This window comes from Brassica napus, chromosome C4 (genome assembly GCF_020379485.1).
Source record: "Brassica napus cultivar Da-Ae chromosome C4, Da-Ae, whole genome shotgun sequence".
Classification (NCBI taxonomy): domain Eukaryota; kingdom Viridiplantae; phylum Streptophyta; class Magnoliopsida; order Brassicales; family Brassicaceae; genus Brassica; species Brassica napus.
The window spans coordinates 62231284-62251302 of record NC_063447.1 but is presented as its reverse complement, the minus strand read 5'-3'; the positions used below and the strand labels follow the sequence as shown (position 1 = coordinate 62251302).

Sequence of the window (20019 nt, the reverse complement as noted above, 5' to 3'; positions counted from 1 at the left end):
TTTATTTAAATTATTAATAGTTTCATTTAACTTATTTTGTAAAATTTTAGATATATATGACAAATATCAACTAAATTTAATGGACTTGGGTATCTCATATCCCTTTCAGATCCAAAATACCCGAACCCGACCCGGACCCGATATGGACCCGAAAAATTACGGGTACTTTATGAGTATTTTAATTATAGACCCGAAATGATCCGGACCCGAGAAGAACCGACCCGAACCCGAACCAAAAATTTCTAAGTACCTATTGGGTCTAAATATTTAGGACCCGAAAGATCCGGACCCGAAAGGAACCGGACCGAACCCAATCCGAAGACCCGAACGCCCATGCCTACTCTCCTCTCTCCGGATTCTCTAATAACTAAAATATAATAATATTTTACAAAATTAGACTAAATTTTAGATAAATTATACAACTTTTATATAATTTTAATTAATTTATACAAAATTATTTAATATAATTTATCCCAAAATAAATAAAAAAATTATCTATAAATATATATATATATATATATATATATTATTAAATATAGCTTAAAATAAATAAATTGTTTATTCTATCTTAATTTGTGTTCAACTAAATCAAGTTAAGATTAAAATATGGGTTAAAAACTAATAAAATCTAAAATAATAATAAAATTCTATTTTAAATATAGTTTTAATTTAAAATTTTATTTGTGCATGAAAACACCTAGTGACAATCAAAAGACAAACAAAAAAAACTTTCAAAATTTATATGGTTTCCAAATTCAATAATTCTAATTTATTTATTTATTTATTTATTTTTTAATGAATGTAAACTTTATTCATTCAGAAACCTCTATCGTTGATTTGCAAATAAAACTGAAACTCAAAAATTTAGAACTTCAAAAGCGTGGCGTAGCTTAAGATAAATAAACCTTTTCTTTTCTCTCAATTGCAAAACTCTGAAAGTAACCCTGACGAACAATGGAAGAGGTAACGGCGTCCTCCGAGAATGGTGTGTTGACGTTTGATGGTGGAACACATAGCCACTGTATAGCGAAGAGGGAGGACAAATGTGGAGTGGAGAGCAGGAAGTTTTACTTGGTTTGCAAGACAGCTCTTGAACGCCTAGACCTTCCTCTCTGCTCAAACCCTATGAAAAAGGTTTAAGCTTTTTCTTCTTTTCAGCTTTGTTTTTGATTTGGATGTTACGCTTTACTGAAAAATTTGAAAAAGAAAGCAACTTTCTTGATTAAGGGTTTACATTTGGTTTGTTTTCCTTCCAACACATCAAAGGTGTGGACTTTTTGGGTTTTACATTTGGTTCGTAACACAGGAAAGTTGGAGACCTTTTTATTATATGGTTTTGGTCTGCCTCGTCTTGTTCTGATGAATCTTGATGTGTGTCATGGATTTTATGCAGATACTTGTGTTGAATGCCTCTTCACATCGTACCTGTACCGCCGGTTTGAACAGCGTCAAGGTGTGGGACTTGATCGGAGGTGGGAAGATGGTTTGTTTCATGGAGAGTCACAACAAGACTGTCATGTCTATGTGCGTTGGGAGAATGGGATTGGATGAGAATAGGCTTGTGATTGTTTCTCTAGACGGTTACATGAAAGTGTTTGATTACGGGAGAGCAAAGTTGACTTACTCCATGAGGTTTCAAGCTCCTCTCCTGTCCGTTGCCCTCTCTCCTGATTGTTCCATTCGTGTCATCAACAGTATGGTGTTTGCTGGCAAGAAGAAGCTGAGAAATGATGCCGAGAAGAAGCAAACTAGTATGATGAGCCTTGGGAGTGTCAATAGCCAAGTGGAGGAGAGTAGGAGAAGCCGTCCAAAGAGGATTACTTGGTGAAGGAGAGCAAAGGAGTGAAGCTTACAAGACACAACAAGCTGTTGAAGTTCAGGCACAAGGAAACTCTGGTCTCGGTTTTGGAGGAGAAGAAACCTGCCAACGTGTTGGCCGTGATGGAGGAGTTGGTGGCGAGGAGGAAGATGGTGAAGTGCGTGTCGAATATGGAGGAAGGAGAGTTGGGCTTGCTGCTGAGTTTCCAGATCTTTGTGAAGACTTTTGAGGGGGAAGACAATAACCATCGACGTTGTATCAGGCTAGGATGAATGAGCAATGGTTGAGCTTCGCAGGAAAGCAACTCCAAGACAGTCTTTGATTACAATATTCAGAACGAGTCCACCCCTTCACTTGCTATTGCGTCTCCGTGGAGGTGTTTTTGGTGTCAGAAACAACAACCCTACTATTGGGCTTGACGGCAGAGATATGCTAATTTGGGACTACGAAAATACCAAAATCAGAAGCGATTTGACAGGGCATTAGTCGTATTACCAATGCCCTAGAGATGATTGGAATCAGGGCACCAGAATTCTATGTGTTTCCCAGATGCAAAAGAATCAAAGCTTGTCATGATAGCTTCTTTACCCAGCATCCTCCTGATTTTGAGTACCATAAAGTCTACAATTCTGAGCAAGAGATTCCGGTGGATTTAGTCACACATAAACTACAAACTCAGATTGCTGACATCTCCATAGATGAGTGTCTACTCGACCTTTATGCAAGAATAAATCAAACTGGTCTTTTAGGATTCCGCCCCACCATTGATTTACTGAGAGGAAAGGGGATGCAAGTCTTGTTCATGAAACCTGGTGACCTTTATCGTGATCTTACCGGTTCCAGTTCTGTTCCTTACAGCATGTCTGTCCACGGTATTTGACGAACACCCAAATTGTGGGTACTTGCCTGCTGGGCTGTATGTTTTTCATTTCCTTTTTATTTGAGTAGAATGACATCTTTAGAAGAAGAAAAGAGATCAAATTACACAAACAAAACTATCCTGATCTGATTTTAATTTTCCCATGAAAGTACTTAAATATCAAATAAATTCGATCAAGTTCCAATAGTGACTCTGACAATCAAGACAAACTGGGAAGTCGGGGATGAATGCCGTGTGTGGTGGAGAAACGAGTCCAGTGAAGGCGGTGCTTGGTGGGAAGGAAGGATCGAGTCTTCACAGGTTAAGTCCCCTAACTTCCCAGACAGTCCATGGGAGAGATACAAAGTTGTCTATGAAACTGGGGACACGAATCTCCACAGCCCCTGGGAGTTTGACAATCCCCAGTTTCCTTGGGAAAACTCTACCATGGACGAAGAGCCAAGAGAGAAACTACTTTCTTTATTTGCTGGACTAGTGAAGTCAATCAGCAAGCATCAGGTTTTTTTTTTGTCTTCTCTCCCGGCCATTTCTCTATCTTTTTTTATCTTTGCTTGACCGTTACTTTTTTTTCTGTTACTATAATATTATTCTTCAGGATAGTTATGGAATCCAAAAGCTAAACGAAGCTGCTCAAAAGATGGATTTCTGCAATGGGTACGCTTTGCTCTCTGCTGCAATCTGACTCTCTTTAAATATGATTCCCTTATATGTAACTCAGCTTCGTTACATTTAAAATCCTTTTTGCAGGTTCCCAGTTCCTTTATACCCAGAGCTGATTCACCAGAGAGTAGAGAATCGGTACTACAGAAGTATGGGGTCGTTTAAGCACGACGTGGATGCAATGCTGTCAAACGCTGAATCTTATTTTGGTACAAACTCACATATGCGTTCTAAGATAAAGCGGCTCCGAGATAAAATCACAAAAACGTTGAGAAAGGTTTCACATAGTTGTTGATGATGATATAGTATGTTTGTTTTCTAAACTGCTCCTTTTAGGCTGTGGCCATTTTTTTCTATAAGAATTATATATAGCGAAGAAAACGTAAGAGTTGTCACTTTAGGGAACAAAAGAAACGTTGGTTTTCTTTGGGTGGCACAAGGTTTATGCTATAGATCGGGCCGCTTTAGTTCCACGAGACTAACATGTATGTAATAGAAATGCACTCTTTTGTCACAGGAGTGACATAACAAGTCTGGTTTTATTTTGTGCCCATTAAAAGAAGCGACATTGTTTTTTTCTTTTGTTAACTAGTGATGTAAGCAGTTCCGTTTAAAAAGTAGTGAGTTTTGTAACTCAGTCAGTAGAGATGGCCAAAAATATGTTTAGTAACAGTTTCTTGGTTTCCTTCCCCTACAGTTTCCTAAAGAGATAAAAAAGTTAAGGCTCCTCTCTCACACTCCCATAATTTTCGCCAAGAACACAATCATCATCAATCCCCCTTTGAGAGTTTCATTTTAATTAATCGACAAAAGTAAACTTAACACAGACCACATGGGGCATGCACACACTCTAGCTTGTTTGCCTCGTTCAAAGAGACTGCTTCTTGTTTCTCTCGTAAAAGAGATCTACTTGTGGATTTCTCTTCCTGCTCTCGCAATCCTCTTCTTGAGCCATTTTCTCAGCCAGATTCTTCTGCTTGAAAACAAACCAAAATGGGATCAAATTTTATTGATACAGAAGAGTTGGTCAGAGGAGCAAAGAGGCAAGGATGCTTTACCTTGCGATGATGATCTTCACTTTGGTTATGGAGGAGCATGTTATAATCGTCGTAGCCGGGATAATTGCAAACATGGCAAAAATGCATAGGCTTACCGTACCAGGAGTCTCTAGGCACTATATCAGACAACTGCACACACACACACACAGAGAGGTTACATGACAATGATACAAAAGCTGAAGAGGAGGAGGCTCGCTGGCTTACCTCCTTTATGTGTTCTTCACTCTTGAGATGAGTGATGAATTGGGCACATATTTCGAAAGTGTCATCGCATATGTCGCAAATGCAGAGAGGTTCATCTTCATTCACGGTCATCATCTCACATGTGATGTTGTCATTCAATAAAGTTTCCCAGACAAACTCTCCCACAAAAACTTTCTGAGCTACTGGCTGCTGGTCAAGGGTAACTGGCCGGCTATCTTTTGGATATACACAAAAAGCAGTGAATCGAGTAGGCCGAAAAAGATAAGGATCAACCATCGTATAATTGCAGGATATCAGCATGACAGTATAAGCCGGAGATGATGGGTTAAGCTGAGACCATTCGCCCAGTAACTTTCTGAAGTCGTTCCCACCTAGAAATAAAAGAAATTATTATTCCAGGGAGCGTAAACAAATCGACTAGTAAACAAGAAATTATTATATATCGACTAGTAAACAAATCGATATAATAATTATTCCAGAGAGGAGAGGATTTTAATACCGCAGGGAGCGTGGACAAGAACGATTCCAGAGTAAGCTATCTCTTCCAAGAGGTCACTAGAGATGTATTCTAGGTTGCCCATGGCATAGATGACGACTTTAGAACGATGACCCATCTGCTTGTGCACCGCTGATTCTATGCACCCACGCACACGACGAGGGTCAAAACCATCGGGAACCGGACACGTGTTCAGGTCCCACCACACTCCCGTCCGCCTTTGTAACGCCGCATCACCTACCACATAAATCAATCACCATTAATATCCGCTTTAATCTACAATAACTAATTGAAATCCAAAACTACCCACCTGCCATATCGAATCGATATCTCAGCCGCAACGAATTTGGGATCGGTTTAGGGTTTCCTGCAACTTTTTCCCGAGAGAGAGAGAGAGAGAGAGAGAGATCTATTTATTTAGACGACGACGACCTTTCAGAATGCACAAAACTTATGGGCCCCGACGACCTTTCATAATGCACAATACTTATGGGCCTCTCATGGGCTATGTGGGCAATGTTTGTTTTTCCATCTGCATGAGAGCCAAGATTGTTTGTTTAAACATTTAAAGTGCAATCCGAATGACTTTCAAAAATTTAGGTTTAATTTTAAAGTTCATTTAGCTGAACCAATTTAGACCATTAGGATTGAAATGGTTCATTCAACATGGTATAATGTCTATTATGCCCCTGATGTAATTCACAAATTATAAACCTAAACATAATATCATTTTGTCACACACACGAAAACTGACAAAACCACAAAAATACATTTTCAGCCAAAATTGCAAAAATCATGTTTTCTCCCCCCAAAATCACAAAAACGCCTTTTGACGCCAAAATGCATTTTTTCTGCCAAAAGGCCCACTAATTTATGTTTGGGCTTTATAGACGACCCATTCGTTTACCGACTGCCAGCTGGTACGAATAATTGCGGTTGATGTTTCTGTTATCTTCATCCTCTCCTCTCTGCAGATTCTCTAGTCCAAAGAGGGGAACCTCATTCATCAATCAATCTCTGGATCCAATATCGTCTCTTCATTAGGTATGAGCGATTCTTCTTCTCAATGGTTGCTGCTGGTGATTCCCCGTTTATGTTTCGTTAAAGCTCATTTCGAATTCGATAAGCTTAGCTTTGTCTTTGTATGTTCTGATATTGATTCGGACCAAGTAGTACTGAAAGGACACGGTTCTGTCCGGTTCTGAATTTCCCTCGTATTCATTGGTTCCAAACCCTTTGTGAATCATCCATCCGCTGTTTTTTTTTTTCTTTCTTCTTCTTACATCCTCTGTTTTTATGGCTAATTAACCAAAGCAGAGAGTTTTTTTATTTTTTGGAGTAGAAGATGGATAACAAAGAGGAACATGTGAAGCATCAGAATGAATGGGAAGTCGTCTCCCTTACTTCATCAGCTTATGCTGCTTCTCCTGGTTCATATAACTCGAGAGATGCTTACTATGGAGCTGAAAATTCACGTGATTTGTTCATGTCTGACCACTTTGTATTCCCGCCTAGCCAGCATGAGAATTTACCCCTTGATGAGGAAGAAAAAAAGGATGGCCAAGGCTTGATGCTGGAAGCTCATCAAGGCTTGTCTGATAAGAATATCTATGGTGAACCTGCGCTTAGTTCTTCTCAACACATGGTGTTTGAACAGGAGTTAGTTGACTCTGAGCCAAATGAGTATGCTGAAGGAGACTTGGATCCCCTTGGACTTGAGAAGGATCCAACAAACAACCTTCCTTGCGAAGCTTGGTGGAGAAAGAGAGCTGTTTCTGTGTATTTACGGACAAGAGAAGTGAATGCGGTATGGTCTTTATTCTTTGCCGCTGCTGTCACTGGACTCGTTGTTCTTGGTCAACGCTGGCAACAAGAGAGGTGGCAGGTTTTGCAACTCAACTGGCATTCAAGCATAACTAGCGAGGTAATAAATCTAAATCCTCTGTTCAAGAACCGACAAATAGTAACTAACTTCTTTGTGTGTTCTCTCATACACAGAAGCTGAGCAGGGTACTTGAACCTCTCTCACGCTTGAAAGACGTGATTGTGAGAGGGAACCCACAAGCTTCTCTCCTAAGGAGTGGCACCTCTAGTGAGATCTAGTGACAAAAGGATAATATGTTGCTCACAAGAGCACATGTTTATATATACAAACTTGGAAACCCTTTTGGTTTTATTTTACATTATCTTGTACCATTTGAACAATGATCCCGTTGCCTTCTCGCATACACATATACACTTGTTTCTTTTTGTTCAATGTTATGAATTATTTACTTTCATTGGATGCTTGCTATAAGAGACCATACGTTCTGATTTGTGATTGAAATAGCGACACGCGAGTATAGCATATGTCAAAATGTTACCATGGTCGACTCCAGCTAAACGCCATGAACTCCATTGTTCTTCAATCATCAATAAGAAACGAGTTAATAATGATGTATCTAATAGTTAGATTTGTGTGATGATGTGTATAGATAGATAGCCAGTAGAGTTGAGTGTTGTCTTGATAACTATATTAATTACCATGTGAATAAGTGAAGATAGATCAGGCAGGTGATATTGGATCGGCTTGGGACAAAGACAGAAATCAAAGCGGAGCAGCCTGGGTCCTTTCTAATGAAGATGGTAAAGTGTTGCTTCATGGTAGAAGATCCTTTACCAACATCAATAGCAGAACAGTAGCATCTTTTGAAAGTTGGAGTTGGGCTATTGAAAGGATGAAATCACTCCACTTCAATTCAATCATCTTCAGTAGTGAAGATCATGATCTTATCCGAGCTATCATAAAGCCTTCATCTTGGCCAGCTCTCAAATTCTATTCCTCAAAACTTATCCCAATGTTTCAAGGTTTTTTGAAATGGCGTGACAGCGTGTGTTAGGGGCATCACGTAACGCTCTTAAACGGACTCTCCTAATTGCTAATAGTGTGGTGTCTGAAGATCTCTTTCAATCCTATATTGCTACCGGGTTTCCAGCTTGGCTTAGTCATCTTTATGTTTAAAGTATGCTGTCTAGTCTGCATTCAAAACCTGTTTTCATTTGGATTTACTCTGATCTTCCTTGTAATCTTTTGATTATTATATAAAAATAGTGTTTTAAAAACAAAAAAAGATCAGGTAGTTGTGATCTAGTGATTGACTGCATTATTCAATTGAGGTAAATTTTTGTTTTTATTCATCTACCTTTTGGTATTTACTTTCAGACAGTAAAATTTGATTTCATTATTTTGTAAGCACCTCTCAATTCGATTTAATAAATTACCATATTGATAATGTTGTACACCAAGGTTAAAGAATGTCACATCGTTTGGAAATATGATCGCGATGGGCACGTTTTATCTCTCTCAACTCTTATCGTTAGTCCATAGAATTAATCAAATAATTTGATAGGAGTCTTTTTCTTGAATTTGAGCCAAATTTGGTTGGTATGACTCACTTGTCATGACATATTGTGTAACATATTGTGTAACCAAATTTGTTTGGTCCGCTTTGTTTCAAGATAAATGTCTGCCCAGAATGTTCCAATTATAGAAGAGAGATTACAAACTTTTCAAGGGAATGTTTTGTTTTACATGTAGTCTTGCATTAGGCAAAGAAGAGGAACAGCAAATACACACACGATGCTTCACACAATTCACAAAAGAAAGCAAACTAATAATAGCATAAAGCTAGCTTTTCAAGAGTGATTCAATCAGCTTCTGGACTTGAATGGGATGGCTCTGATGACTATCACGTGGTAAAGAGCAGCAAGCGCAGCACCGATGAATGGTCCGACCCAAAAGACCCACTAGAGAAAAGGAATGAAACAAAAAAAATTAGTAATTCCATGATCCGAAATCGAAATTTGATTGTAAATGAGAAGTGAAAAAACTCACATGGTCATCCCAAGCGTTGTCCTTGTTGAAGATGATGGCAGCTCCAAGACTCCTTGCTGGGTTGATTCCAGTTCCAGTAATGGGGATGGTTGCTAAGTGGACCAAGAACACAGCGAATCCGATAGGTAGAGGTGCAAGAATCTGTCCAAATTCCAAAAAACCAATTAACCATATTGATCCCAATCCAACGTAACACCACAAAAGTCCCGTCTATTTGTAACACTTACGGGAACATGAGAGTCACGAGCGTTTCTCTTGGCGTCAGTGGCGGAAAATACGGTGTAAACAAGGACAAAGGTTCCAATAATCTCAGCTCCGAGACCACTCCCTTTGGTGTAACCAGGAGCTACAGTGTTGGCTCCACCTCCTAGAGCTTGGTATTGCTTAGGTTGGAACCCCTTGACCACACCAGCTCCACAGATCGCTCCTAAGCACTGCATCACTATGTAGTACACAGCTCGTGTAAGCGAAAGCTTCCTGGCCAAGAAAAGACCGAACGTGACAGCTGGGTTGATATGTCCACCTGAGAGTCCATAACACAACCCAAATCGTTATTACAACATCTACAAAATATATATTTTAGTTTAAAAAAAAACATTACAAAATAAAAATTTCTCAACTGCTTATAGCTCCTAAGTTTCATTTCTTTTTTTTTTGAAAAAATGTAAAATTTTATTCAATCGAAAACCTTTGTTACATTGAGTGCTTCTATTGTTTGTTTAGAGTAAATAATTAAAAAATAAATCGAAAAATAAACTTTTCTTTTTTGTTTTTAAAGAATGTAAAATTTATTCAATCAAAAAAATTTCTCTAACTGCTTACAGTTCCTAAGTTTCATTTCTTACACAACAGACCTAGTTACATGTTTCTTCAAACCCTAGTTTAGTTCTTCACTAAACACTAAGATCGTGATGGGGGTCGTGATGGTATGATAATTTGCTTTGATCTTACGTCTGAGAAGTTCAGCTCTGTTGAGTTTGATAGGGATTTGAATCCGGTGCGGCGAAACTATCCGGGGTGGCTGCTAGATTTCAACGGTAAATTGGCTTTAATACCAAGTGGCAGTCTTTATGTCACAAGTAAAAGTATTGTGATGTGGGTTCTACAAGACTCTGAATGGTCCAAACTTGTTTACATATTGCCCCCTGTGTGGAAAGTTGTAGTTGGTCCAGAGGAGTGCTTAGAGATTATTGGAGTGACTGGTCCGAATGAATTTGTTATGTCGCCCAGATATTCATCTGACCCTTTCCATGTCTACTACTGCGATTTCGAAAAGGAAACTGTAACAAGAGTTGTAATCCAAGGAATGGGAGCGTTTGGGAGTGGGAGGAGGTATTCTGTTCGCACCTGTCTGAACCATGTTGAGGATTTGAAGCGTATGGAATTATAAGGGATGCTGGATGATCTATGGTATCTTCTTGATAGAGAGCTTTTGCGGAAAATATTCAGACTAGTAGTATGATCTGTGTTATCTGATTTTCTAGATCATGTTTAATGTTTTTGGTACGTAACAATATGCAGAATGATCATGTACCATCATCTCTTTTTAGCCTCTCATCGTTTGCTTCTTTTTGCCTTTGTGATTGCTCACTTTTGGTTGCTCTGTTCATGCAGAAAGATGGTAGAAACAGTAATGGAAAGATACATTAGGTGTTGTTATTGATACATACAACTAGTTATTTTTAAGCCACACGAGAAGGAAACCATAACCAGCAGCTTCCTCTCACACAAATGGTTTTTGTAGTCTAGGTTTAGTACATAAAGTCATTCACAATGCTCATGGTTTTGGATTGTGAGCTTCTGCCATAGCTTGGTGGAGTTGATTAGGAAGTTCATCATGTTCAGTCCCATCCCGCTGCACTGATGAAACAAGCACAGTAGGCACAACCACATCAACCAGCTGAAACGCAAATAAATAGAATCTGCATGGTATTTTGTATGATTAAGCAACACATACCGGGAAAGCTAGAGAAGATGAGTCATTTGGTTCCTCTTGAATATCGCTTAGTAAGACCTCAGAGCTGATGGTATCTATGGAGGATCTGCTATTTTGCACATCAGACCTTATTTGTGGCAATACAAGCCGCTGAAAATCAGACAAGAGCACAGAGAGAGCTCTAACTTCATCCACTCTAGCTTCCCTATACATTGATCAAGAAGAAACACTATCAATACATCATCTACGAACACAATCAAGAAAACAAAAGTTTCCTTGACTGGAAACCTTGTATGGATAAGGTTTCCTTTGCAGGTGAAGTGTATTTGACAAGTAGCAGGCGCTTGTTGGCAGACAAAGTTTGCTTTCTTGGACTTGAGATCCTCCATTTTCCTAGCAAAAAAAATAGTTAACAAAACTTTCTGTAATAAAAGAGGACACATGATGATCCAAATATAAAAGAGTTGGTCATGTCTAAAGCTAGATACATGGAATAGTGTTTATCTGCAGCTGCTCCCATAACAAACTTCCTGATCCTGTGCTGGTATATCGTTTCCACTATCCCTTTCTCGATTGAGTCCATCTCCACACACAGCTTCTCTGCCTGTACCTACATACACAAACCAATCTCCTCTTTAGAATATAGAAACCTGAGTAACCATATATACATGTCACGTTTTATACATACCCCTTTCTTCAAACAAATACTAAGATACTCTTGTAGAATCTTATCTGTTTTTGCTGTTTCTTTGCCTCTGTATGCTCTCACTGATTCCTCATCTACCGTTGAAGCTTCGAATCTTGTACCCACTTTGAGAGTCAAAAGTGTAAAAAAAAATTAAAAGTCAATACCCTTAAAGCATTAATTACTAGAGAGACACTTAGAAGTTTTGAAATATATACTTACAGACAGGAGTTGATCAAAAAAAAAATACTTACAGACAGGAATCGTTGGAGATGGCTGGTGGATGTGAAGGATGCAGATTCTCTTTCCTTGTGAGTTTTCTAATGCCCACATAAGATTTGATATGTTCTTCCATACTTCTCTACCAACTGCGACGTAGAGTTTCTCTTCTAGTACTTGACAAGTGGCTGCTTCTTCTTCCTCCATAGCTTGTGAGAGACAACGTTTTTGGTCTGGAGAGACTTTTAACAGATAGTTTCTTCCTCTGAAACATCATTTCCCGTTTACTTGGATAATAAGATAACCAATGGTTGCACTTCTTACGAATCTGTTCCTTCGAATATTCGAACAATCTCTCTATATATATAATGTGGAAAAAAGACTTTATCAATGGCAAGAGAAAAAATGTATTTTTCTTATATACCAAATAATATTATAATCATGAGAAACAATGTCCGAGAATGTGGTTAACTAGACATGGATGTGTCTTTTACTTTTTTTTTTTTAATTTGCTTATTATCTGTTGTTGTCTTGGTCCAAAGAGCATCTGCTGGAAGAAACAACAACATTACAAGCAGACAAGACAAGAACGTTATGTGAGATAAAACAAGAAAGATGAAAATCCAAATATAGTTTATGTCAGTGTGCTCTAAGCCTCTAACACATATGAATATTGTCTAGATGATGCAGCTCCCGCGACAAGATTCTTGACACCTCTCTCTGAGATCAATATTGGATGATCCTCTTCTCTACCGAGTCCATTTCAATGTGTATCTTCTCTACACTGACCTAAAGTATCATTAGTTGCTCAAAAAAAAAAGGATAATATCACTTGTTAGCTTGCATATGTGAAGATACTTGTCCAGGATCTTCTGTGCCTTCTCCTCGTCTTTTCTATTGAGCTGCTGGTAGATTTTGTCTCCAGTGTTCTGTAACGCCCAAAGTCATGCCCCTAGGCCATAGCTGCCAACCTACTAATTAAAGATTAGTCAGAAGATTTTTTAAGAGTTTATTAATGGTCACTATCTTTAAACAAGCAAAACTGACTTCTCTCAAGAGTAAAACTAGTCTTACACGCTAGTGTCTATCTTAACCAATAATTTAGGACAATCCAGTCCTAAATAGGGATGTTAACATGGGCTCAACCTAACAGGGTTAGCCCTAACCCTGCAAACCCATTTGTAACCCTAACCCTCATTTTTTAAATAGGGTTTAAACAGGGTTGGCCCTAATAGGACTAGGGTTTAAATTCTAACCCTTTTATTTTGATTCACACAACTATTATACAATATTTAATAATGTTTTTCACCAAAAGAAACTTAGAATCGAGTTTTCTCGCCTAAAACTAAACAACAAAATTTTCCGTCGAAACCGCAAAATCGAGTTTTCAACAAAAACAACAAAATCGAGTTTTCTCTCCAAAAACGCAAAATCGAGTTTTTCGTCAAAACTTTAAAATCGAGTTTTCCCGCCAAAAAATCAAAATCGATTTTGCGGTTTTGGCGGAAAAACTCGATTTTGCGGTTTTGGCGGAAAAACTCGATCTTGCGGTTTCGGCGGGAAAACTCGATCTTGCGGTTTCGGCGGGAAAACTCGATTTTGCGGTTTGGGCGGGAAAACCCGATTTGCCGGTTTCGGCGGAAAACTCGTTTTTGATGTTTCGGCGGGAAAACGCGATTTTGTAGTTTTGGCGGGAAAACTCGATTTGCCGGTTTCGGCGGGAAAACTCGTTTTTTGCGGTTTTGGCGGGAAAACTCGATTTTGCGGTTTTGGCGGGAAAACTCAATTTTGCGGTTTTGAGGGAAAAAACTAGATTTTGCGGTTTCGGCGAAAAAGTTGATTTTGCTGTTTTGGCGGGAAAACGCGATTTTACAGTTTTGGCGGGAAAACTCGATTTGCCGGTTTTGACAGGAAAATTCGATTTTACGGTTTTTGCGGAAAAACTCGATTTTGCGGTTTTGGCGGGAAAACTTGATTTTGTGGTTTTGGTGGAAAAACTCAAATTAGGTTTTGGCGGAAAAAACACAATTTTTGTTTTTTGACGGAAAAACTTTATTCTTAGTTGTGGAGCAAAAACTCGATTTTGCGATTTTGGGAGGAAAACTTTTGATTTGATGCTCAACAAATTGGCGGAAAGAATCATATCATATCTTAATTTTTCTAGTTTTATCTTTAAAATTTAAGAAAAAAAATAAATAAAATATTTTTTTCAATTAAATGAGTTAACCCTGGTACCAGCCCTAACCCTTTGATTATAATAGGATTAAAATAGGGCTGGGTTAATATAGGGCTGGGTTTAAAATAAACAAAAGAGGGTTGAGCCCTAACCCTGTAGTTAACATCCCTAGTCCTAAATATTTGTCTAGCCAAGCAAATACATCATTTGTGAAAGCATTTCTTTGTAAAATTAAATACAAAGCATTGATATACCATATAGAACAAAATCTTCCATGTTCTGTGAACATAAAACAAAATCAACAGACATAGTTGTGGCTCTGGACTTGCTCTGGCATAACCTGGAGGCTAATCTTTGTGCTAAGATTTAGCAAATTATACTATTAGTTCTAATCACACAAAACATTATAAACATATAACCTTTTTTTCATCTGACAAAACATATATACACACACACACAAAAATCTCATCAGCCTTTCTTTTTTCATCTTACAAATATGGAGGATTTTTTACACTATGCTTAGGCAAAAGTAGGGCAACATATGCTATCTACGGAGAGATTGTATGTATGCATATAATGATAACAAAGATAACTTCTCCTCATGAGAGATTACATGCTGGAGAAGTATATCATTTTCAACAATGATGTTGAAGCCACTCCTGAACTGCAGAACGAAGAGCATGGTTAGGGATCAGACTATTGTGAGAAAGCTTGGCATTAGTCATCGGCGAAGTATCATGTCCACTGTCCAGCCACGCTCTTATAGCCTCCGCTTCATATGTGAAACCATCCGCAGCTACGTGTGGATCCTGCATCACTTCCTATAAAGTTTTCAACAAAGAAGATGAGTTTTATTCTCAGTGAAACTCATACATAAGCCTTCAGAGTAATAATAGTCACCTGGAAGATGGGACAAATGAAGTAAGGAGGAGCTATGCGCTGCTCGTTACGTCCAAGATGGAAAGAAGAAGATCCTCCGCTCGAAGCCCTCATAGGCTCAAGCACCCTCCAAACTTCAGTCCCAAGGTCAGGACGATTCCCACCGACAGACTCACAGCATCTCAACGCCAAGCGAGCGAGCTGCTCGGCCTGAACAAAGGGCCAGTCACCAGCTGAAGGGTCCAAAAGGTTGTTTAAAGAACCGGAGTCAAGCGCGTACTTCACTTCATTTGCTATCCGCAACGCAGGTCTCCCTGTCAACAAGCGTAATAGAATAACACCAAACGAGTAAACATCCGACTTCGGCGTCAGCTCTCCGCTGCTAGAAGCCTCTGGATCCAAGTAAGGAACCGTGCCCGTGAGGTCTGTTGACGCACTCTTGCTTCTTCCTAACGAGCACGTTCCGAAGTCGCTCAACTTGCTAACGAGGTTACCATCAAGAAGTATATTAGCCGGCTTGAGATCACCGTGTACTAAGCTATGAGCTTTGTTGGAGTGAAGGAAGACAAGCGCCGCGCATATCTCGGTTGCAATCCGGACACGGTTTTGCCACGATAACGGCGGAGAGTTGTTATTGCAGGTAAGCCTGTCTTCGAGGCTACCATCGGGGAGATACTCATAGACAAGACTCCACCCTTCAGGACAAGCTCCGATCAGTGTAATGATATTTGGATGCCTCGTTTTGCTCAACACCTCGACCTCTTGCTGATACTCCACGGAGCCTTGTGAGCTTTTAGGATTCAAGATCTTTATAGCCACTTGAGTGTGACGCAGCGTGCCGACGTAGATGCTTCCGTAGCCTCCTTCGCCGATCTTTAGTGTGGAGTCAAAGCGGTTAGTTGCTTCCTCGATCTCTGAGAATGAAAAATCTGTGAAGTAGTGAGGTAGTAACTGATGCTGTAGTGTTGAAGTTGTCTCTGTGGCGAGAGTTCTTAGCTCCTCAGCTTCTCTGAGGGCTCTGTCGCGTTCACTCTGCAGCTCCTCTCGTTCGCTTTTCAGCTTTTGTAAGAGCTTCACGGCTATGTCGAGCTTCTTGTTTAGCGTTTCCATTGTAGTATCAGCTTCTGCTATTTGGTTCTCTAGCGTATGTTTCTGTGCCGTTGCGGTTTGGACTTCTTCTGTGACTGCTTCTTGTTCTTTTTTTATTGTTACGAATCTCTCTTTCTCTTTGGCAACTGCTGTCTCAGTGTCTTTCCTTCGCTTTAACTCCTCAGAGTAAGCAGTTTCTGATTGTTTAACCTATAATCATTAGCAATATTATCAGAACAATATTAATTTCTAGATGTAAATGAATTGATTAATTATATATATATATATATATATAAGATATTTTAGTTTTTGGACTTAGTTATAAAATTATTTTGATGAATTATCAAAATTAGATATACAAAACAAAGGACAATAAATAAATTTGTGGATTTGTACTAACATTATTACTTAATTTAACAGATTTAAACTAAATTAGATTGATTTAAACCGATTTAGATTGATTTAGAACGGTTTGAACCAATTTAAAATGGTTTAAACCGATTTAAATCGTACAAATCGGATTTTAAGAAAATTGTTTCGGCTAAGACCAATATGCCGCCTAAACCGATTTTGTAAACCATGCATAGCCTAAAGCTTACTAATCTCTTTGAGTGATACACAACCAAACATAATGGTCCAGTATAGTCTATAGATCCAACTAGAATATCTATCAACCATTTCCAAAAAAACTAACATTGCTGCTAACCAATTTACATTTGAAAGGAAACTCACCCTTTTGATTGCATCAAGTGCATTCTTTTCAGCTTTCTGACGCCTAACAGTCTCTGCAACAGCTTCTCGTTTTGAACTTTGAGCCTCTGACGTAGCTTGTCGGATTTTATCATGAAATGAATCATCCACTCCATCCTGCAACAACGAACACAGTGTGTTGGACAGCTTAGAATGTGAGATATACACAAATCAATATACCAAATACATGATGACATACCGGAAAGTTGGAAGGAGATGAGCGGCCAGAGTTCTCATCAACTGTACTCATAACCGTTGCACTTCCCCTTACTCCACTACCGTCAAAGTCTCTCTCCTCATCATCAGTAGTATTCAACGAACCGTTTGACACTCTCTCACTGTGTTCAGTTGAACTTCCATTGCTTCCTAGTCGTTGAACTGAACCAGTCTCTGGTCTAGAGAGAGCTTGAAGCAGATCGTTTGCGCTTATGGAAGGACGCGGAGATGCAACATATTCTGATTCACCATCATCCGCAGCTTCCCTGAAATGGTAAATAGTATCACATTAAATTCAAGTAATAAGCAGTCACATATCCTTTTCATTATCAAATTGAAGTAGCCAATACCTTGTATGTATTAAGTATCCTTTGCAAGTAAACCATATTTGACAAGGAGGAGGAGCTTCTCGGCGTACGAAGATGGCTTTCCTTGACTTGAGTTCAGTCATTTTCCTGTAAGTTAAGGAAAGCAAACACAGCTCTGTAAGAGTTGATTCAGCGTTAAGTATTAGACACAAAGTGTCCCACATCGGAAAGAGATCCTAAGTAATATATAAGATAGATGGACCACTCCACTTATCACCAATTGGTTTTAGGTTGGAAGTCCATCTAGCTTAACATTAAGCAGCAAAGGTCTTAGGAAAAGACCATACTTAGAATGGTGTCTATCAGCTGCTGCTCCCATGACAAGCTTCTTAATCCCCAGCTCCGAGATAAGTTGCACAATCCCATTCTCGATGGATTCTGTTTCAATAAACATCTTTTCTGCCCTCACCTACAAATCATATCTCAATAACATAAGGCAAATATAGTTCCTAATGGTAAAGCCAATGAAACAAAACTACTCTCCTTGTCATTAACATCAAAAGTACTAAAACAATAGCAATACATACCCCTCTCTGGTGGCATATACGGAGGTACTCGTCTAGAATCATATGCACTTTCTCCCTTTCCTTTTCCCGGAAAACCTTGACTTCTTCCTCCTTCACAGAACTCACTGGAAACTTGGCTCCCACTAGGAAAAGGTTCAACGAAGAAAAAAACATTACAAAGGCTCAACCTTTGAATCCAAAGGCAAAAGGGTTTAGGGGAGTACTTACTAACTGGGATCATTTGGGAAGGTTGATGAACATGAACAACGCAAATCTTCTTCCCTTCAGTGTTCTGCAACGCCCAGACGAGTGTAGACTTGCTCTTGGCCACGTGTTTATCAACAGCGACGAAGATCTTCTCCTCTATCAGACGCGAGACAGGCTCTTCCGTGGCGCTGCTCCTGCTAGACCTCGATCCAGGGCTAGTTGTGGTTATGCCATGGAATCTCATGGATCCAGCTCTTTCGCTCATAGCTGGAATTGGAGTCACCAAAGCCATCGGTGTGAAAAAAACTCTCTCTCCAAATGCTCAAAGGTCTCAACTTTACAACAAACAACAAACAAAGACACTAAGAATTCAAACAAGAACACGAATCAACAAGCAGCGAACTCAAAAAAGTGATTGACTTTATTGACTACGGAGCAAAGCAAGACGCTTTACGAATCATAGTGAAACCCTAGACTATGGACTCGAAATGAATTGACCAAAAAGTTTTAAAGTCTTTCGGACAAAACAACAAGCAAGCAAGACATGAAACTGAGAAACTGAATTTTTGTTTTATTTTTTCTCGGAAATTTCTGAGTGAGTGGAAATCAATTGAAATTGAGAAGAAGAAACGACGGCGTATTGATGCAGTTGATTTGTATGTACGTACCAAAACGAAGAAGAAGCTTCCTGGCGATTTGTGAATGTGCCTGGGTGCTCAAACCGTGACGTGGTTTGAAAAAAAATGAGAGTATCAAGAGAAGAAGACAGAGACTGTTCTACTGTGTGCAAGCGCACGGTAGTACTTATATAGTGGGAGGGTCCTACTTTAACCGATTGATGACACGTGTACTTAATCATAAGATAAATTTGCTTTTTAATTGTCCACTGTAATTGATGGAGTATGTTTTCGTCAGACTAATCATTAAAATTTAATCTCCTAATTATATGGAAATACATCTAAACTTCAATATATATACCTTTTCTTTTTTGCAAGTTTTTTTTAGTTTTATCAAATCATAGAAGCATAGTGAATTTGTCTTTTTTTGTTGTATATGGTGTATTTTTAGATGTTTAGTCAGAATAATCATTCAAGTTAAATTTACTAATTATATAAAAATATATCTAAACTTCAATATATACCTTTTATTTTGCAACTTTCCTTTGTTTTTTTTCAAAAATATGTTATCTTGTCCTTATGAATATTTAAGTATTTTGTCTCTTGGGATATTGATGAGGAAAAGATCTTCTTATAACTATTGATACAGATGAAAATATAATTGAAGATTTTTTTTTCCCGATAAATTTAGAACTAGTTGAATTGTTAATGTGCCGTGTGTGGTTGTACCATGTTATATAATGTAAAATACTGGGGATATTCCTGAAAATGCCTATTCCCTTGTCATTTTCATTTGAATTGTATATATTTTCGTGGGGCCGTAATAGAATTTTATTTTCTTATTGAATATTACGTTATTACGTAATTGACAGGGTTTTAAAAATATATAAAAGGTTGTCTCGTTATATGAAGACAGGCGAGGCACATCCACAACTATGCTAGTTTATCAACTAGCCAAAATATTAATTGAAGAGAAAACTGAAAATTAATTATATTTTATCGTTGAATATTTCAACTTAGGATATACGGTTTGGGAATGTAGCATCTCGTTATTCATTCGTCGAAAGCGTTTATCTTAAACTGCAATTTGAATTTGTTAATGCACGTTTGATCATGTTAGTAAAATAATTAAAAACGTTATTTGAATATGACTAGTCTTCACGATAACTGAAATTCTTAACATTTTCTAAGAATCAAATTTCCTACATGAATCATCTCGGTTGTCATATGTTTGTTTCAAAAAAGAAGGATTGCATTATGCATTATGAGTAAGTACAAAAACAGAAGTCACACTTGAGTCTGGTAACTTTTATGTTAATATTTTCATGCTATGGAAGAGATAGAAATTTGTAGATACTATCAGTCAAAAAAACCTCTATA

At 38.5% G+C, this 20019-nt stretch overlaps 7 protein-coding genes across 11 annotated transcripts; 3 read left to right on the top strand and 4 right to left on the bottom strand.

Annotated features, from left to right (window-relative positions):
• The first annotated feature begins 641 nt into the window (after positions 1-641).
• Positions 642-3947, top strand: LOC106395107 (protein SLOW WALKER 1-like). Its single transcript, XM_013835635.3, has 4 exons — positions 642-1134; positions 1394-3197; positions 3295-3353; positions 3447-3947. Exons 1-2 carry the CDS (start codon positions 955-957, stop codon positions 1826-1828), a joined length of 615 nt encoding a protein of 204 aa, XP_013691089.1. The 5' UTR covers positions 642-954; the 3' UTR covers positions 1829-3197; positions 3295-3353; positions 3447-3947.
• A 21-nt stretch (positions 3948-3968) lies between these two features.
• Positions 3969-5588, bottom strand: LOC106392026. The gene is made up of 5 exons (XM_013832798.3): positions 5428-5588; positions 5121-5354; positions 4622-4992; positions 4418-4546; positions 3969-4332 (listed from the first exon to the last, which is right to left on the bottom strand). The coding sequence occupies exons 1-5, from the start codon at positions 5432-5434 to the stop codon at positions 4228-4230; spliced, it is 846 nt and encodes a 281-aa protein (XP_013688252.2). The 5' UTR covers positions 5435-5588; the 3' UTR covers positions 3969-4227.
• A 423-nt stretch (positions 5589-6011) lies between these two features.
• Positions 6012-7396, top strand: BNAC04G50600D (ATG8-interacting protein 1). Of its 2 annotated transcripts, none has more exons than XM_013832802.2 (3): positions 6012-6161; positions 6460-7041; positions 7116-7396. In XM_013832802.2, exons 2-3 carry the CDS (start codon positions 6463-6465, stop codon positions 7218-7220), a joined length of 684 nt encoding a protein of 227 aa, XP_013688256.1. In that variant the 5' UTR covers positions 6012-6161; positions 6460-6462; the 3' UTR covers positions 7221-7396. The 2 variants fall into 2 exon arrangements, with proteins under 2 accessions (XP_013688256.1, XP_022557331.1); XM_022701610.2 differs by having other exon boundaries at positions 6049-6161; positions 6435-7041.
• A 1411-nt stretch (positions 7397-8807) lies between these two features.
• Positions 8808-9524, bottom strand: LOC106392027 (aquaporin PIP1-2-like; the record flags this gene model as incomplete). The annotated part of the gene is given in 3 exon segments (NM_001316220.1): positions 8808-8903; positions 8992-9132; positions 9219-9524. Coding segments are annotated over 3 exon segments (543 nt in total), but the record flags the coding sequence as incomplete, so codon positions are not given.
• A 395-nt stretch (positions 9525-9919) lies between these two features.
• Positions 9920-10381, top strand: LOC106392029 (F-box protein DOR-like). The gene has a single exon (XM_048756103.1). It carries the CDS (start codon positions 9920-9922, stop codon positions 10379-10381), a length of 462 nt encoding a protein of 153 aa, XP_048612060.1.
• Positions 10382-10663: 282 nt separating this feature from the next.
• Positions 10664-12942, bottom strand: LOC111205555 (U-box domain-containing protein 33-like). Its single transcript, XM_022701609.2, has 6 exons — positions 11867-12942; positions 11616-11737; positions 11416-11537; positions 11216-11320; positions 10949-11132; positions 10664-10851 (listed from the first exon to the last, which is right to left on the bottom strand). The coding sequence occupies exons 1-6, from the start codon at positions 12036-12038 to the stop codon at positions 10756-10758; spliced, it is 801 nt and encodes a 266-aa protein (XP_022557330.2). The 5' UTR covers positions 12039-12942; the 3' UTR covers positions 10664-10755.
• Positions 12943-14468: 1526 nt separating this feature from the next.
• LOC106392030 (U-box domain-containing protein 33-like) lies at positions 14469-18825 on the bottom strand. 4 transcript variants are annotated; one of them, XM_013832803.3, is made up of 9 exons: positions 18691-18825; positions 18044-18357; positions 17837-17958; positions 17597-17718; positions 17292-17396; positions 16925-17207; positions 16708-16842; positions 14908-16185; positions 14469-14828 (listed from the first exon to the last, which is right to left on the bottom strand). In XM_013832803.3, exons 2-9 carry the CDS (start codon positions 18312-18314, stop codon positions 14643-14645), a joined length of 2502 nt encoding a protein of 833 aa, XP_013688257.1. In that variant the 5' UTR covers positions 18315-18357; positions 18691-18825; the 3' UTR covers positions 14469-14642. The 4 variants fall into 4 exon arrangements, with proteins under 4 accessions (XP_013688257.1, XP_022557329.1, XP_013688258.1 ...); XM_022701608.2 differs by having other exon boundaries at positions 18044-18289; positions 18691-18813; XM_013832804.3 differs by having other exon boundaries at positions 18044-18352; positions 18691-18802.
• Positions 18826-20019: the final 1194 nt, after the last annotated feature.

Coding starts and splice junctions, on each gene's coding strand:
- LOC106395107 (XM_013835635.3), top strand. CDS start 955: ATGGAAGAGGTAACGGCGTCCTCCGAGAATGGTGTGTTGACGTTTGAT. Junction 1,135..1,393: donor GCTCAAACCCTATGAAAAAG/GTTTAAGCTTTT, acceptor GATTTTATGCAG/ATACTTGTGTTGAATGCCTC.
- LOC106392026 (XM_013832798.3), bottom strand. Junction 4,993..5,120: donor TCTTGTCCACGCTCCCTGCG/GTATTAAAATCC, acceptor TTTTATTTCTAG/GTGGGAACGACTTCAGAAAG. Junction 4,547..4,621: donor GTGAAGAACACATAAAGGAG/GTAAGCCAGCGA, acceptor GTGTGTGTGCAG/TTGTCTGATATAGTGCCTAG.
- BNAC04G50600D (XM_013832802.2), top strand. CDS start 6,463: ATGGATAACAAAGAGGAACATGTGAAGCATCAGAATGAATGGGAAGTC. Junction 7,042..7,115: donor ATTCAAGCATAACTAGCGAG/GTAATAAATCTA, acceptor TCTCATACACAG/AAGCTGAGCAGGGTACTTGA.
- LOC111205555 (XM_022701609.2), bottom strand. CDS start 12,038: ATGGAGGAAGAAGAAGCAGCCACTTGTCAAGTACTAGAAGAGAAACTC. Junction 11,538..11,615: donor GTATTTGTTTGAAGAAAGGG/GTATGTATAAAA, acceptor TTGTGTATGTAG/GTACAGGCAGAGAAGCTGTG. Junction 11,133..11,215: donor GGAAACCTTATCCATACAAG/GTTTCCAGTCAA, acceptor ATCAATGTATAG/GGAAGCTAGAGTGGATGAAG.
- LOC106392030 (XM_013832803.3), bottom strand. CDS start 18,314: ATGGCTTTGGTGACTCCAATTCCAGCTATGAGCGAAAGAGCTGGATCC. Junction 17,397..17,596: donor GCTGATAGACACCATTCTAA/GTATGGTCTTTT, acceptor CTTAACTTACAG/GAAAATGACTGAACTCAAGT. Junction 14,829..14,907: donor TCATTTGTCCCATCTTCCAG/GTGACTATTATT, acceptor AAAACTTTATAG/GAAGTGATGCAGGATCCACA.
- LOC106392029 (XM_048756103.1), top strand. CDS start 9,920: ATGATAATTTGCTTTGATCTTACGTCTGAGAAGTTCAGCTCTGTTGAG.